We start from the raw sequence: 14,627 nt of genomic DNA on the forward strand, positions 1-14,627 counted from the left end.
CATCTCCTGCTGTATGTAATGGTGAACCACACAGACCAAGGACATCCCAGGTATGGTCCTTGGTTTACACAGAGTTACTTGACATCAGTGGGGGTGGCCAGAGAGATATTACAGTCCCTGTTACATGGCTAAAAGTTAAGTATTCCTAGAATGTTTTTAAGGACTATTTAATGTGCTAGATTCACTGTGGAGCTGAGTCCTTTGTGTCATTAATGTGTTCAGACCGTGCTCAGTCTGCTGCAATCAGTTCGTACCACTCACACAGCGGAGCTAACAAAGAAAACATTGTCCTGATTTATTAATGTGACAGCCAGTGTTGTCACTGGCCCCATTCATTGTGTTGCTAACAGTCCACTAGAGGAGAAATTTCACTGTGGCTGACACCTGACGTGCCTCACACCTCCATAGGCGATGCTCTTTACGCTGGTCTTGGCCCAAGGGCAGACCTGTATCCATCAGCACTTCACCCTAAGTGTTATGCAGCTCAAAAGGTTCCCTCTCTCCCAACAGCTTAGAAGGACAAGATCGACGCAGTGATTAGCGACTGTGTGTGGAGACTCTGGTTCTCTGGATGAGTCATCCTCCTGCGTATGTGCTGGGGCCATCAGATGATGTCACTGTACGTGCTGCAGTCAGACACAGTCAGATCTATAACTAAACTACTAGGTTTTTGCTCACTGCTCAAACCAATCCAACTATTACACCTTTATGAAATCTCAGTGATAGCATTGAACGTTCCAAGGCCATAGTGTGTTGTATTTGACACTGCTTTGTTTTGAATTGCGGGAATGTTTTTTACTGCTGTGATGTAGTTCCATTGGTGCTGACCTCCCTCCAGTCCCTCGCCTGTCGGCTTTGACAGTGAGTGTTTGCAGGATGTTCGGCCTTGGTGAGGCGTCACAGTCGAGCCTGATCCTTTCTTCACCCAATAAGGCATCCTTTCTCCGTGGGCAGCGCTCTCGCCTTTGAGTCAGAAGGCTGTGGGTGCGCGTCCCACTCCAGAGACTTGAGCCCATAATAAAAGCAAAATACTGCAGATGCTGGAAATCTGAAATAAAAACAAGAAATGCTGGAAATACTCAGCAGGTCTGGCAGCATCTGTGGAGAGAGAAGCAGAGTTAACGTTTCAGGTCAGTGACCCTTCATCAGAACTGAATAAATATCAAATGTAAAATGTTTTAAGCAAGAAAAGCAGGGGTGGGGCAAGAGATAACAAAAGAGAAGGTGTTGATGGGACAAGGTCACTGGGAATAACTGACCACAAAGGCAAACGGTATTTTAATGTTGTGCTGAATGACAAAGTGTTAGTACAGAGAGGATGTGAATTGACTGTAAAGTACAAAGCACTCCAAGCACAAACATTAAAAAATACAAAAACGGTGGGTAGACTCAGTAGAAACAAACTAAAAAAACTAAAACAAAATAAACACATAAAAAAGGAAAAAGAGAAAATGAAAAAAATAACTAAACATAAAAAGGGGGGGCCGTCATGCTCTGAATTTATTGAACTCAATGTTCAGTCCAGCAGGCTGTAGTGTGCCTAATCGGTAAATGAGTTGCTGTTCCTCGAGCTTGCATTGGTGTTCGCTGGAACACTGCAGCAATCCCAGGACAGAGATGTGAACATGAGAGCAGGGGGGTGGTCTGGTGTTGAAATGGCCAGCAACCGGAAGTTCGGGGTCATGCTTACGGACTGAGGTGTTCCACAAAGCGGTCATCCAATTTGCGTTTGGTCTCCCCAATGTAGAGGAGACCACATAGTGAGCAGCGAATACAGTATACTACATTGAAAGGAGTACAAATAAATCACTGCTTCACCTGAAAGGAGTATTTGGGGTATTGGATAGTGAGGAGAGAGGAGGTAAATGGGCAGCTATTACACCACCTGCGATTGCAGGGGAAGGTGCTGTGGGACGAGGTGGTGATTGTTTCTACTGAGCCTACCCACTGTTTTTGTTTTTTTTAATGTTTGTGCTTGGAGTGCTTTGTGCTTTACAGTCAATTCACACCCTCTCTGTACTAACGCTTTGTCTTTCAGCACGCCATTAACATACCGTTTGCCTTTGCTGCATGACCTTCTGGTCAGTTTTTCTCGGTCACCTTGTCCCATCAACACCTCTTTTGTTACCTCTTGCCCCACCCCCACTTTACTTGCTTAAAACCTTTTACGTTTCTCATATTTGCCAGTTCTGATGAAGGGTCACTGACCTGAAATGTCAACTCTGCTTCTCTCTCCACAAGATGCTGCCAGACCTGCTGAGTATTTCCAGCATTTCTTATTTTTATTACTTGAGCCCATAATCTAGGCTGACGCTCCCAGCGCAGTTCTGAGGGAGCGCTGCATTGACAGAGGTGCCGTCTTTCGGATGAGACATCAAACTGAGGCCCCGTCTGCTCTCTAGGGTGGACATAAAAGATCCCACAGCCGCTGTTGGAAGACGAGTCGAGGAGTTCTCCCAGTGTCCAAGCCAACATCACTAAAAGCAGTAAAGAGCATGAAAGACTTTCATTTACACAGCGCCTTGAACAACCTCGATGCCCCAATTAAGTACTTCTGCAGGGTCACCATTTCAAACCCGCAGATGGCAGATTTCTGGCCTTATTCTAATGTGTCACATAAAACCTTCCTCCATTAACAAATCCCATCAGAAGTGTCGCCAAATTAAATAATGGTGTAGAGGAACCCGCTATTGACTGCTTTTTATAGGGTAAAAAAATGATAGCTGCTAACCCCAGGTCTGAACCTGGGATCTTCCTGGTCGGGGTGACTTAGCTAGAATGCTCCTGTTGTGTCGAGTCTGGCGTCGGGACCATTTAGACAGGAGTAGCTGACTGGAGGCTTGTTCTTGACTTCCCAGAGGAATGAAGGTGATTGAGAACAGGGCCCTCAAGGATGAGGAGAAGATGGAACTGCAGGAGATCCAGCTAAAGGAAGCCAAGCACATCGCGGAGGAGGCGGACCGCAAGTATGAAGAGGTGAATGAGGGAATGATGGGCGGAGCGCGAAGGTCAATGGGATTTGCGGATTGGGGTGGTGCCAGATGTGTTACTTTGCTGTTGACCTGAACTTGTCCCTTTAGGGCAACAAAGCCGAGGACTAAGTAAAAACAACCTCGGGCTGATTAGAGTTTAATTGATGACGCGACGGTACAGGTTAGAAAATGTTTGCAAGTTTCAGAAACCACACAGCAGGTCAGTGCTAGGCCCACTGTTTTTTTTTCTACATATAAATGACTGGGATCTTGGAATACAGAATAAAATTTCAAAATTTGCCCATGATACCAAACTCGGAGGAGTGACAAACAGTGAGGATGATGCAAGCTGCCTGCAACAGGACATAGATAGGTGAGCAGAATGGGCAGACAAGTGGCAGATGGAATTTAATACAGACAAGTGTGAGGTGATGCATTTTGGCAGAAGGGATAGGGTGAGGCCACAGAGACTTAATGGCACAGTTTTAAAGAACAGAGGGACCTGGAGGTGCATTGGCATTGATCCTTGAAGGTGGCAGGAGGTTAGTAAAGCATATGGGATCTTGGGCTTCATAAATAGAGGCATAGAGTACAAAAGCAAGGAAGTTATGCTGAACCTTTATAAAGCTCTGGTTAGGCCCCAACTAGAGTATTGTGTCCAGTTCTGGTCACCATACTTCGGGAAAGATGTGAGGTTCCTTGTGAGGGTGCAGAGGAGATTTACCAGAATGGTTCCAGGAATGAGGGATTTTAGTTACAAGGTTAGGTTGGAGAAGCTGGGGTTGTTGTCCCTGGAGCAAAGGAGATTGAGGGGAGATTTGATCGAGGTGTACAAGATTATGACAGGCTTAGATAAGATAGACAAGGAAAAACTATTCCCATTAACTGATGGCACAAGAACTGGGAGGCACAGGTTGAAGGTTTTGGGCAAGAGATACAGTGGGGGGGGGGGGATGCGAGGAAGAACTTCTTTACGTGGCGAGTGGTAATGACCTGGAACTCGTTACCCACGAGGGTGGTGGAAGTGGAGACGATGAACGGTTTCAAAAGGAAATTGGATGGGAAATAAACTTGCAGGGCTATGGGGATTGAGCGGGGGAGTGGAACTGATTGGATTGCTCTGCGGAGAGCCGGCAGGGACCCGATGGGTCGAATGGCCTTCTATGCCATAAATGACTCTGCCAGTTCTTCTTAGTTTGTTTTACATCTGCAACAAAGTGCAACGTCTGATGGGCGAAACACGTGCTACCATCTATAATAGTTCAAACATCTTGTAAGTGGGGGATTATTTTAACCTAATTCGTCAGGTGGAGAACCCGTGGGAGCCTGTGGAGCGCTAGTCTTACACGCCGCAAGATATTGCTCTCCTTCAACAGTGCACTTACAGCCTCCCATTATAGCTCCAAACAACTCTACGTCGAATATATATACAAAGTATCATGTAAGATAAGGACAGAGCGCAACTTCACTGTGGGAACTAATCGCCCTGAACTTACACACTATCTTTCCTGTAGGTTGCCCGTAAGCTAGTGATCATTGAGAGTGACCTTGAGCGTACAGAGGAGCGTGCCGAGGTTACAGAGTCGTAAGTATTCTGTTCCAACTGTTTGTCCTCTGTTTGCTGGTGAGCACGAGTGTGGCTGAAAGCAGATTTTACTTGGGAGATGGGTTCTAGTGGTTAAGTCCTGAAAATCTGGTTGGTTTCCTACCGTGTGTTTTTATGATTAACTCAATCGTGGGGAAAATATCTGCTTGGTCATCTATAAATTTGGCACCGTAAAGTCACTTTGACTTTTCCTTTGCCCAGTTTCCTTCCCTCTTCTGAAAGCACTGACAGATGCTGGAATGTGGTTCCTGAGCACCCCTGATATTTCGTCCAAGTGACGTCCACGTGCTTCCCTGTAATAATTTCTGGAATTGTGTTCAGGGGGATGAGGATTCTTGGCTTGCTCCTTATTCTCCAGCCCAGGGAGGCTGAAGCCAAGGTGTCCTGTCCGAGTTGCGATCAGCCTAGTGAGCGAACATGTAACCCTCATGGTCTGTGAGGGTTGTCTCACCAGATAAATATCATTACAGCACTGAGGGAGTATCTGTGTATGTAGTGATTTTTTTTTTTTAACATCACTTCATTGTCATTCCCCCATCTGAAGATGCTGATTACTGTTGGGCTGCAGTCCTATAACAGCTAGCAACACTCAGACAAGTTCTTCACATGTTCATGGACAGTGAGCTTTACCAGGCTGTTTAACTGGTGTGGACCGCCTCCCACTTCAGGCAAAGCAAGCATAGGTCACTGCACAGCGCTGAGGAGCGAGAACCCCCCATCCGGTTACTCTATCTCCCCCGCCTGCCCACCTTTCAGAGCCAGTTGAGCTCGGACAGTCCAGCAAGTACTAAGAAGTCTGGTAATGTTTGTTGCTTTATTTGATTCAGGGGGCCCTCTTTACGGTGCACGGTATGGTTTGGGGAGAGGGGAAAATCCCAGCACCCAGGAGTTCTGGGATTAATTACGTCTGGGCTGTATATTTGGAAACCAACTGTATTATCGGGACTTCAGTTGGTGCGGTGAAGATGTCACTTTTCTCAGCAGATTTCAAAAGAATATCAGTGATAATGAGCCCCTGTTGCTATTGCTTTGTTTTATGCCCCATCCTATCTTCCCTGACTCTTGCCCTCTGTCCTAGTTTTAGCCCCATATCTGAAGGTGCTGACTCTGGCTGGAGTTCAGCTCCACGGGGGTTAGTCACCCTCTGGCATCAAGCTCATGTCTTGGCCTCAGCAGCAGTCAGTGATAGCTAGTCAACTCCTGCATAGAGTGATCAGGAACCAGGATTCAACCCTTTCCTCTCTTTCCTCTGTGTCTTTCTATCCTTCCTTTCTTTATTTTTCTTTTCCCTCTCTTTTTCTCATTTCCCTTTCTCCCCTCCCATGCTCTCCCTCCCTCTCCTCCTCCTCCATCTCCCACCCCCCTCCCTCTCCTCCTGCCCCTCTCCCCTTCATCCTTCCCTCCGTTGGCCTCGTTCCCCCTCCTTGCTCCTCTCTCAAACCTCCCCCCCCCCCCCCCCCCCTCCTTCTCTCCACTAACCCAGCACAGACTGGACTTTGAATTTGTAGAAATTGTTAACTGGGCGGGGAGCCTCAAGGTTATATTTGAAACTGAGAATAGGCGAATTTCATTTGAACTTGTGTGCAGGTCGGAATAAGTACAAGAGACTGACCACACGTTTGTAGAGTCGAATTTAATTCATGCAATGTCTGCAGAATCCCTTTAAATTTGAGGTGGGAGTTTTGACCTCCCTGAGCCCGAGTGTTGGTCCATTCTGTGAGGGGAGCTCTGACCTGCGGAGGGGAGTTTTCGGTTCGCAGGATTCCACAGGTATGGGGTACCCTGCAGTATCTCACCCAAGTAGCCATCCTTAAATGTCTGAGCTCAGGCAGTGGATTTTGTGGGCTATTCAGCTGTGTGGGGTGGGGGGGGGGGTGGTGGTCACAGGTGAGCTCGAACCTGCCTTCGCCCAGCGTTCACGTGCACGCCGTTAATGATCAGCTAAGCAACCATGATTTCATTTGCTGCTTTCCCTCTCGCTGGGGCCAGTGCAGCACCCTCGCCTCCGTCCTGGCTGAAATTGGCCAACTCGCTGCTTCGTCCCAGAGTCCTTGTGGTCCGTTTGGCTCGGTACTTGTGCCAGGGGGCCCAGTTCCCCTTTCAGCCATCATGTAAGTTCGACCTGTAAGCGCCTGTACTGTCAGTGAGGGGAAGGGGACGCATAATTCTCTGATGGTCCCTCAACACTCGGTACTCTTGGTCTGAATCTGAGCAGTAACCAGGTTATCAAGGGGGAGAAAAGTGACATCTTGCTGTGAACCGTTCCATTTTAACTTGCATTTGTTCAACGTATCAGTTCTCGGGGCTCTAGGCCGCCAAAGATTGTCGTGACCGGTTTTCCCCTTTTTTTTTTTGTATCTTTTGTTTTCCAATTCCTTTGCATGCTGTACATTACCAAATCATCCCATTTGACCCTTCACCCCTCTTGCACGTACCTTGTGGACACTAACAGCACTGCGCGGAAACTGGACGAGGAGCTTAGATGCAGTGATCAGAAGATAAAAACCTTAACTGCATTACAGGAAAAGGTACTGAACTTGTTGCCTTTATTTTCACATTTGTTTGAAATGATTTGAGTTTTCCTCATTTGCTCCCAACCTGTAAACTTGGAGGTAGACAGAAGAAATTGGGGATGTTTCATTTTACTATGTGTGGTGCCACGGATATCAAATAATTAAATATCTTAATCACCAATATTTTCACGTATCCAGTTAATTTAATGCACTGTTTACGGTTCTATAAATCCAAATATAGTTTACGGGTGTGTTTGTTTGATATGTGCTTCATTTGTTTTGTTGACTCACTTGTAATCCCAGCAGTGTGTAGAATTACATGGATGTTGCAGCACGGAAACGGGCCATTCGGCCCAACCAGTCCGTGTTGGTGTTTAGGCACTGCGTGTGAAATTACTTCTAATCGCATTTACCTGCTCGGTTCCCAAATCCCTTTCCTTCGTTCATTCATCTGATCTAACTTTGCATGCTAATGTGCTTTCTGCCTTAATCAACTATCCTGAGCACAGTCTTGCATTTCTCCCTCTACCTCTCCTTCACTCTTGCTCTTGCGCTCGCTCGCTCTCTCTCGCTTTCCCCCTCCCTCTCCCTTGCCCCCTCCCCTCGTGTGTGTGAAGAAGCTTCTTCTGCCCTTTGTTCTAAATTTTTTCCATTTAATCTTGTTTCTCAGGTCTCTTGTTCTTGACCCCATACCTACATGAAAGAGTCTGCTTCCATCTACCCTACCCCGTCCTTTCACAATTTTAAGCACTTCTGTCATCCTTTAATCCTGGGAACTCCAACTAAAAAGTCTCAATTTATCAAACCTCATGTCGTATTTGTGTTTCCTCATAGTAGTAATCACAACAAGATATTTCGATAGCACCTTCAACATAGCAAAACATCCCACAGGAGCATTATAAAACAAAATTTGACTCTGAGCCACATAAGGAGATATGAGGGATAGACGTTCAAAAGCACAGTCAAAGAGGTCCGTTTTAAGGAGCATCTTAAAGGAGGAAAGAGAGGTGGAGAGGTTTAGGGAGGGAATTCCAGAGCTTAGGGCCCCAGGCAGCTGAAGGCACGGCCACCGCTTAAAATTAAAATCGGGGATGCTCAAGAGGCCGCTGTTAGAGGAGTATAGATATCGCAGAGAGTTGTAGGGGCTGGAGGAGATTACAGAAATAGGGAGGGGTGTAGGGGCTGGAGGAGATTACAGAGATAGCGATGGGTGTAGGGGCTGGAGGAGATTACAGAGATAGGGAGGGGTGTAGGGGCTGGAGGAGATTACAGAAATAGGGAGGGGTGTAGGGGCTGGAGGAGATTACAGAGATAGTGAGGGGTGTAGGGGCTGGGGGAGGTTACAGAGATAGGGAGGGGTGTAGGGGCTGGAGGAGATTACAGAGATAGGGAGGGGTGTAGGGGCTGGGGGAGGTTACAGAGATAGGGAGGGGTGTAGCGGCTGGAGGAGATTAGAGCTAGGGAGGGGTGGAGGAGTTTACAGAGATAGCAAGAGGTGTAGGGGTTGGAGGAGATTACATAGATCGGGAGGGGTGTAGGGGCTGGAGGAGATTACAGAGATAGGGAGGGGTGTAGGGGCTGGAGGAGATTACAGAGATAGGGAGGGGTGTAGGGGCTGGAGGAAGTTACAGAGATAGGGAGGGGTGTAGGGGCTGGAGGAGGTTACAGAGATAGGGAGGGGTGTAGGGGCTGGAGGAGGTTACAGAGATAGGGAGGGGTGTAGGGGCTGGAGGAGGTTACAGAGATAGGGAGGGGTGTAGGGGCTGGAGGAGGTTACAGAGATAGGGAGGGGTGTAGGGGCTGGAGGAGGTTACAGAGATAGGGAGGGGTGCAGGGGCTGGAGGAGATTACAGAGATAGGGAGGGGTGTAGGGGCTGGAAGAGATTAGAGCTAGGGAGGGGTGTAGGGGCTGGAGGAGATTAAAGATAGGGAGGGGTGAGACCATGGACGGATTTGAAAACAAGGATGAGAATCAAGTTGTTGATGACCAGGAGCCAATGTAGCTCAGTGAGCACAGTGGGTGATGGATGAATTAGAACTGGTGTGAGTTAAGAGCAGAGGTTTGGACCCTCTCCAATTTACAGAGGGTAGAATGTGGGAGAACAGCCAGGAGGCAGCATCCTAGTGAGTCCTTGTGGTAAAGCCTCAATATATCCTACATTGTGGAGCCCAGTACTCTGATTAACAGTTGAGTGTTGAGATAAAATTGCAGTGCTGTTAAACTTTGAAATACAAGTAGGAAATGGTGGTATTAGGCAGCCGGTGAACATAACATTTTGTGTTCTGACCATCTTAATCTATTTCATTAATACCCATTATTGCAGGCACACACTGAGCATCATTCTACCAGTGTGTGGTTTCCATTAACCTTATTGAAACGTCTAAACTTTATCCCACTGAGAACACAATGCTGCGATTGATGAGAATAAAACTAATCGAGCACGTGCCAAACTTTTGCTTTGACTTAAATCGTTCCAAAATGCAAAGTTTGAGACACTAGGGCAAAGTTGTGTTTAGCCCAGAGAACACTCGAGTTCCAGTTCACTTCCCTATCCAATCGCTCTTAACGGGTGACTGTGACTCGGGAGTGATGCCCGTGGAATCATACCCGCAGGGTGGATCCAGTTTAGGTGTGGGGGAGGGAGCAAATTTATGATGAAGGAAGAGAACATAGAAATATACCATAAACAGTGTATCTCCCGGTGCAAAGGAAAATCCATCTGTGGCAGTCCAATCAGGCGCTTACCCATTGTCTCTCGAGAAAAGGAGGCCGAAGCAGAAGAAGAAGAAACTTCTAATAGAGAAGCCTTACAGCCACAGTCCATTTTTGCGCTTGCTGCTGTTCCCCCTTCCATGGGGACACTGGCTGGTTGATTTTTTTTTTTTGACAAAGTCTCATCAGCACAGTGTTCCTCTCCCTGGACCATCTCTGTCCCACTCTGGGCCTCATTCAGACTGCCCCAACCGTTAAGGATGAGAAGTTGTACAGAACGCAGAGAGCGAGGTTAGCTCTGTGGGTATAGAGTCACTCAAGTTCTTGGGTCTGAAAATGTGGCCAAAACTGTACAGAGGCAGCATATAAAAGCGCCAGAGTTCTGACATATGGCGTTCCTTTAGCACTGTAGAGGGACAGGCACTTTCCTACCATGTAATTTGCGGTCACTGTATAACTGGGAGGGGAGACAGCTTCATTAAAGCTGTCAGAAAATCTAATAAACACTGAGGAAGGCTGTCTAGCCCGAAACCTAACTCTCCTAAATGACTCCAAGGTTTTTACCTCCACTACAGGAATAAGACACTTCCATTGCACAGTCTTTGATATCTCAACTCTCTATGTGCACTGGAACAGGAGGAGGCCATTCAGCCCCTTGAGCCTGGTTCGCTACTCAGTAAGCCCGTGGCTGAACTGTATCTTAACGGCACTTACCCGCCTTGGCTTTGTAACTCTTAAGACCCATACCCAACAAAAAAATTACCAATCTCAATTTTGAAACTTTCAATTGGGCCCTCCCTCTCCCCAGCCTCAGCAGCTTGTTTGGGGCGGGGGGGGGGGGAGCGGGGGGTGGAGGAAAGAGTTCCTGCAATGTGTAGGTAAGCAGGGCAGCTATTTTTGTGCACCGCAATATCCCGTGTGCAGTTTAGATCATGATTGACCATTTAATCTGACTTTTGACGGTGACCTCCGTGATGCTTCCTGGTTGGTCTTAGCCTTGTTTAAAGATGGCAGCCCTACCTGAGATGCCTTATCCTTCTTGTTTTTCTCCACCACTCCCCACCTCCTCCCCGCCCCCCCCCCCCCCCCCACCATTCTCCCTCTAAGCCAATGCTTGACCTCTATTCAGCACAGCTGGGGGTCATGAGCTCTGTGGAGCGGGCAGCGTCTTTCTCAACTTCTCTGGCACCGCAGCGTTTCGATGCGTTGCACTGCCCGTGCGCTGCCCCTGTTCATGTATCAGAAATATGCAAGAAAATTCAGGGAGATGAGGACATTAAGCCTGTCAAAGCCCATTCTCCAGAACCTAACTCTCCCATTGAAGCCTATTCCTCTCTTAACAACCCAACTGTATCATCCAGCTGTATTTTGAGAGTTCCTAATGTTTTTGTCTTGACCACCCTACCTGGCAGATTATTCTAAACATTTCTTTCTCTTTGATTAAAGAAGTCCCTTTACTAAATATCTATACGGAAAAAAAAAATTGTCTGCATGCTCTCCGTATGTCAACTTTTCCTGTTACAAATTATTTACAATGGAAACGGGCTATGTAAACGCGTCACGCTGTAGTAAGCTCACTTGCCAGTGGGGGCTCCAGAGCACCTTATTTTTGTGTCTCCCAGCTCCTCTGTTTATACTGATGGAGAAACTCCACTTCCAACCAACTCCGCCTCCCAAATTGGTATGACTGCTATCAAAGTAATCCATTAAAAATTGGGATGAAATGTATGACTTTAATAGATTGAAGTTGATATGTGTACCCATGTTCAATTATGCAGCACCCTTTAACCCCACTTCATCTGAGGGAGTCACTTGGTCTTCACTGCCTGTATGCAGTGCCCCGGGAGATTTATGTATGCGTATGTATATGTGTATATGCATATTTTTTGTGCAGGCAACACTGCTTCTGCCCCCAAACTTTTTTCAGTTATGCTTTTATCAACATTTTCCACTTTAAATTTCTGTGTCAACGTGCCCCTTTCAATTTTGCTATGTCAACTGTCACGGTGTAGTTGTGGGCTCTGGCCAATAGGTGGCTGTGTGGAGCAAGTCTCTCACAATTCCGTCACCCTCGTGAATATTTTTTGAACGAAAGTTCCCTAACTGACAACGTGACAGGCAATTTACTGCTTTTTTAAAATTTGCTTGACGCTAACTGCAATTTATCCTTCGTACCGGTGACCCACTTTACTGATGTGTTTAATCATCTCATACATATAATATTTTACTTCAAAACAAAAATTGAGAATCTGTGCATAAATTTTGAGAATGGATTGCCTGAGATCCCTCGGCAGGTACGTGCTGCTCTGTTTTCCACCGTTGGTTCTCTTCCTGTTCCGTCTTTCCCTGCGTTTGCAGCTTTTATTTTTTTTTGTGTCTGCCACTCATTCTTTATTGATTGCTTCTCTCTTTCTCTTTTCCCCACCTCCCCACACCCATCGTCTGGTCGCTTTTTCTTACCTCTGTCTCGTCACTTATTCCTCTCCCCTTCCCTCCTCCTTCCTTCCTCCCCGCCCCACCACTCCCCTACCATTCCCCTCACCCTGGCTCCCACATTCCCCCTCTCCTGCACCAACAGCAAATGTGCAGAACTGGAAGAGGAGCTTAAAAATGTGACGAATAATCTCAAGTCACTGGAAGCCCAGGCTGACAAGGTAGGGTTACCCTTTTCCCTGGTTTCCTCTTTCCTCTTAACTCCACCCTTCCCCCCCCCCCCCGATCCTTTTTTGTTTGCTGTTGTGTGCTTCACAATAAGATCTCAAAGTATCCCCCACATACGAAGCCAGGCAGCGAAAGGGCTAGCCGGCTGGCAGTTATATTCAAAAGCAAACTACTGCAAATGCTGGAAAGCTGGGCATCTTCTGGTGAAAGCAAAACGTTAAATTTGTTTCCGACTTCACGTAGATACTGCCTGAGAGGCTGAGAGCGTCCAGCATTCTCTGTTTCTAATGGAGTTATTATAATTGGGTCCCATTGTTTGCAAGGCTGTCCGCCATTGGGTGCTTTCCTCACCTAATGTCTCGGTCTGTGGTAGGGTATCGATGGAGATCCATTGCCATGACTAGTTAACAGCTCCATTATTGTTAAATCGTGCGACTACCAGGTTGAACTAGATGAATCTCTCAGCATTTCACACAGTGTATTGGATTTGGAGTGCAGTGACTGTTAATGTAGGCAGTGATTCTGTGTCATTGACATCCACAAAGACCAGTTAACACACTTGTTTTTTTTTAGTGGCACCAGTTGGGGCGGGAGGGGGAATGTTGTCCAGGACACTGGGAGTCCTGCGGCTTCTCTTCAAACAGTGCCATGGGGTCTTTTGCAGGCAGATGCGACATTGGCTTAAGGAAAGATCGTGCATTTCTATAGCGTCTTTGACATCCCAAAGCGCTTTGAAGCCAATGGAGTATCGCCGTCGCTGTTGTAATGTAAGAAATGTGACGGCCAATTTGCGCACAGCAAACTCCCACAAACAACAATGAGATAATGACCCAGATTATCTGTTTTCATTGATGTTGGTTGATGGATAAATGTTGACCAGGATACCGGGAGGAGAACTCCCCATGCTTTTCTTCCGATAGCAGCCGTGGGATCTTTAACTTCCACCCGAGAGGGGCAGAAGGGCCTCGGTTTAAGATGACACCTCTGCCAGTATAGCACCCTCCTCCCTCCCGGCTGTCCCGCCCCCACCCCCCCCCCCCCACCACCCACCCACCCCACCCCCAGGACTGCACTGAAGTGTCGGCCTGGATTATGTGCTCAAGTCTCCCAAGTAGAACTTGAACCCGCCAAATTCTGACTCTGAGCCACAGGCTGGCACCTGTACCATTCCAGTGGACAGCAGCACTCCCTCAGTACTGCACTGGGATGTCAGCTTTGACGATAGGCTCAATCCTTTCTCAAGGGCTTAAACATGTTCTGAGTAAAGTTCCTCCCTCAACCAACTTCATTTGCTGTTTGTGGAAGTTTGCTATGCGTACATTGGTTGTCGTGTTTCCCTACGTAAAGTGACTGCACTTTGAAATTAATTCATTGGCTGCAAAGGCATGTACTAAGGGCATGTATAAATGCACGTTGTTAAATGGCACTGAGGTTTTCTTTGTCGCCTCTATGCCGTGACGTGGGAGGCTGAATTTGAAGGCTGATCTGCTTCCTGATCCTCCAGTGGGTGTGAATGCAAATCAGGAAATATGTGCAATTAAAATACATAAGTTAAGCTTGTTATGAATTCCTGAGCGTCTTCCATAAGCGGATCTGCACCAGTTACCTTTCTGTCTGTTGGTTTTGCCATGGCAACTGTGCCTTGGGTACGATTCCACATGCTAAAAACGTCCTTCCTGCATAAAGCGGTGCCTATTTTGAGCTATGGGTGTATTGCCCGCCAATGTCCTGTTTTCTTTTTTTTTCCTGCTGTTTCTAGTCACTCCCTCAGTCTAAGCCCAAACCCTGCCACGAATAGTGTTTCTACAAACTCTGATTATGCCGTGGGATAAAGGAGACAAAGTCCGCAACACCACCCTGTCTCCCAAGAGCCACGTTTGAAGTTAAAACTCGGGGCCCCGTCGTTTTGTCCCTCTATCAAGCTCGGTGGGAGATTGGGGAGCAATGGCACACTGCTGAAGGCAGTGATGGGGAGTGTGGCACTCGTGAATCATATAAAAGCATATTTTTCCCCTTGCTATAATATCAGCATATTGTTACTGTGGCTCACACTGTAAACTGATGGTTAAAGAGGTCCTTGTGTTAAAAAGTAACTTAATTTGGTTCGATGACATAAATATGTTTGACGGAGTTGAATTCCCTCCGCTCCCACATCCTGCAGT

The 14,627-nt window shown here is 47.1% G+C and overlaps 1 protein-coding gene across 1 annotated transcript in view; it reads left to right on the forward strand.

The window, feature by feature from the left end:
* Positions 1 to 14,627, forward strand: part of LOC137356922 (tropomyosin alpha-3 chain-like) — a 42,748-nt gene that overhangs the window by 11,563 nt on the left and 16,558 nt on the right. The window contains exons 3-5 of the mRNA XM_068022770.1: positions 2,859 to 2,976; positions 4,487 to 4,557; positions 7,031 to 7,106. Coding sequence (XP_067878871.1) covers positions 2,859 to 2,976; positions 4,487 to 4,557; positions 7,031 to 7,106 — 265 coding nt within the window. The remainder of the gene's footprint in view (positions 1 to 2,858; positions 2,977 to 4,486; positions 4,558 to 7,030; positions 7,107 to 14,627) is intronic.

The sequence above is a fragment of the Heterodontus francisci genome, chromosome 46 (genome assembly GCF_036365525.1).
Source record: "Heterodontus francisci isolate sHetFra1 chromosome 46, sHetFra1.hap1, whole genome shotgun sequence".
Taxonomy (NCBI): domain Eukaryota; kingdom Metazoa; phylum Chordata; class Chondrichthyes; order Heterodontiformes; family Heterodontidae; genus Heterodontus; species Heterodontus francisci.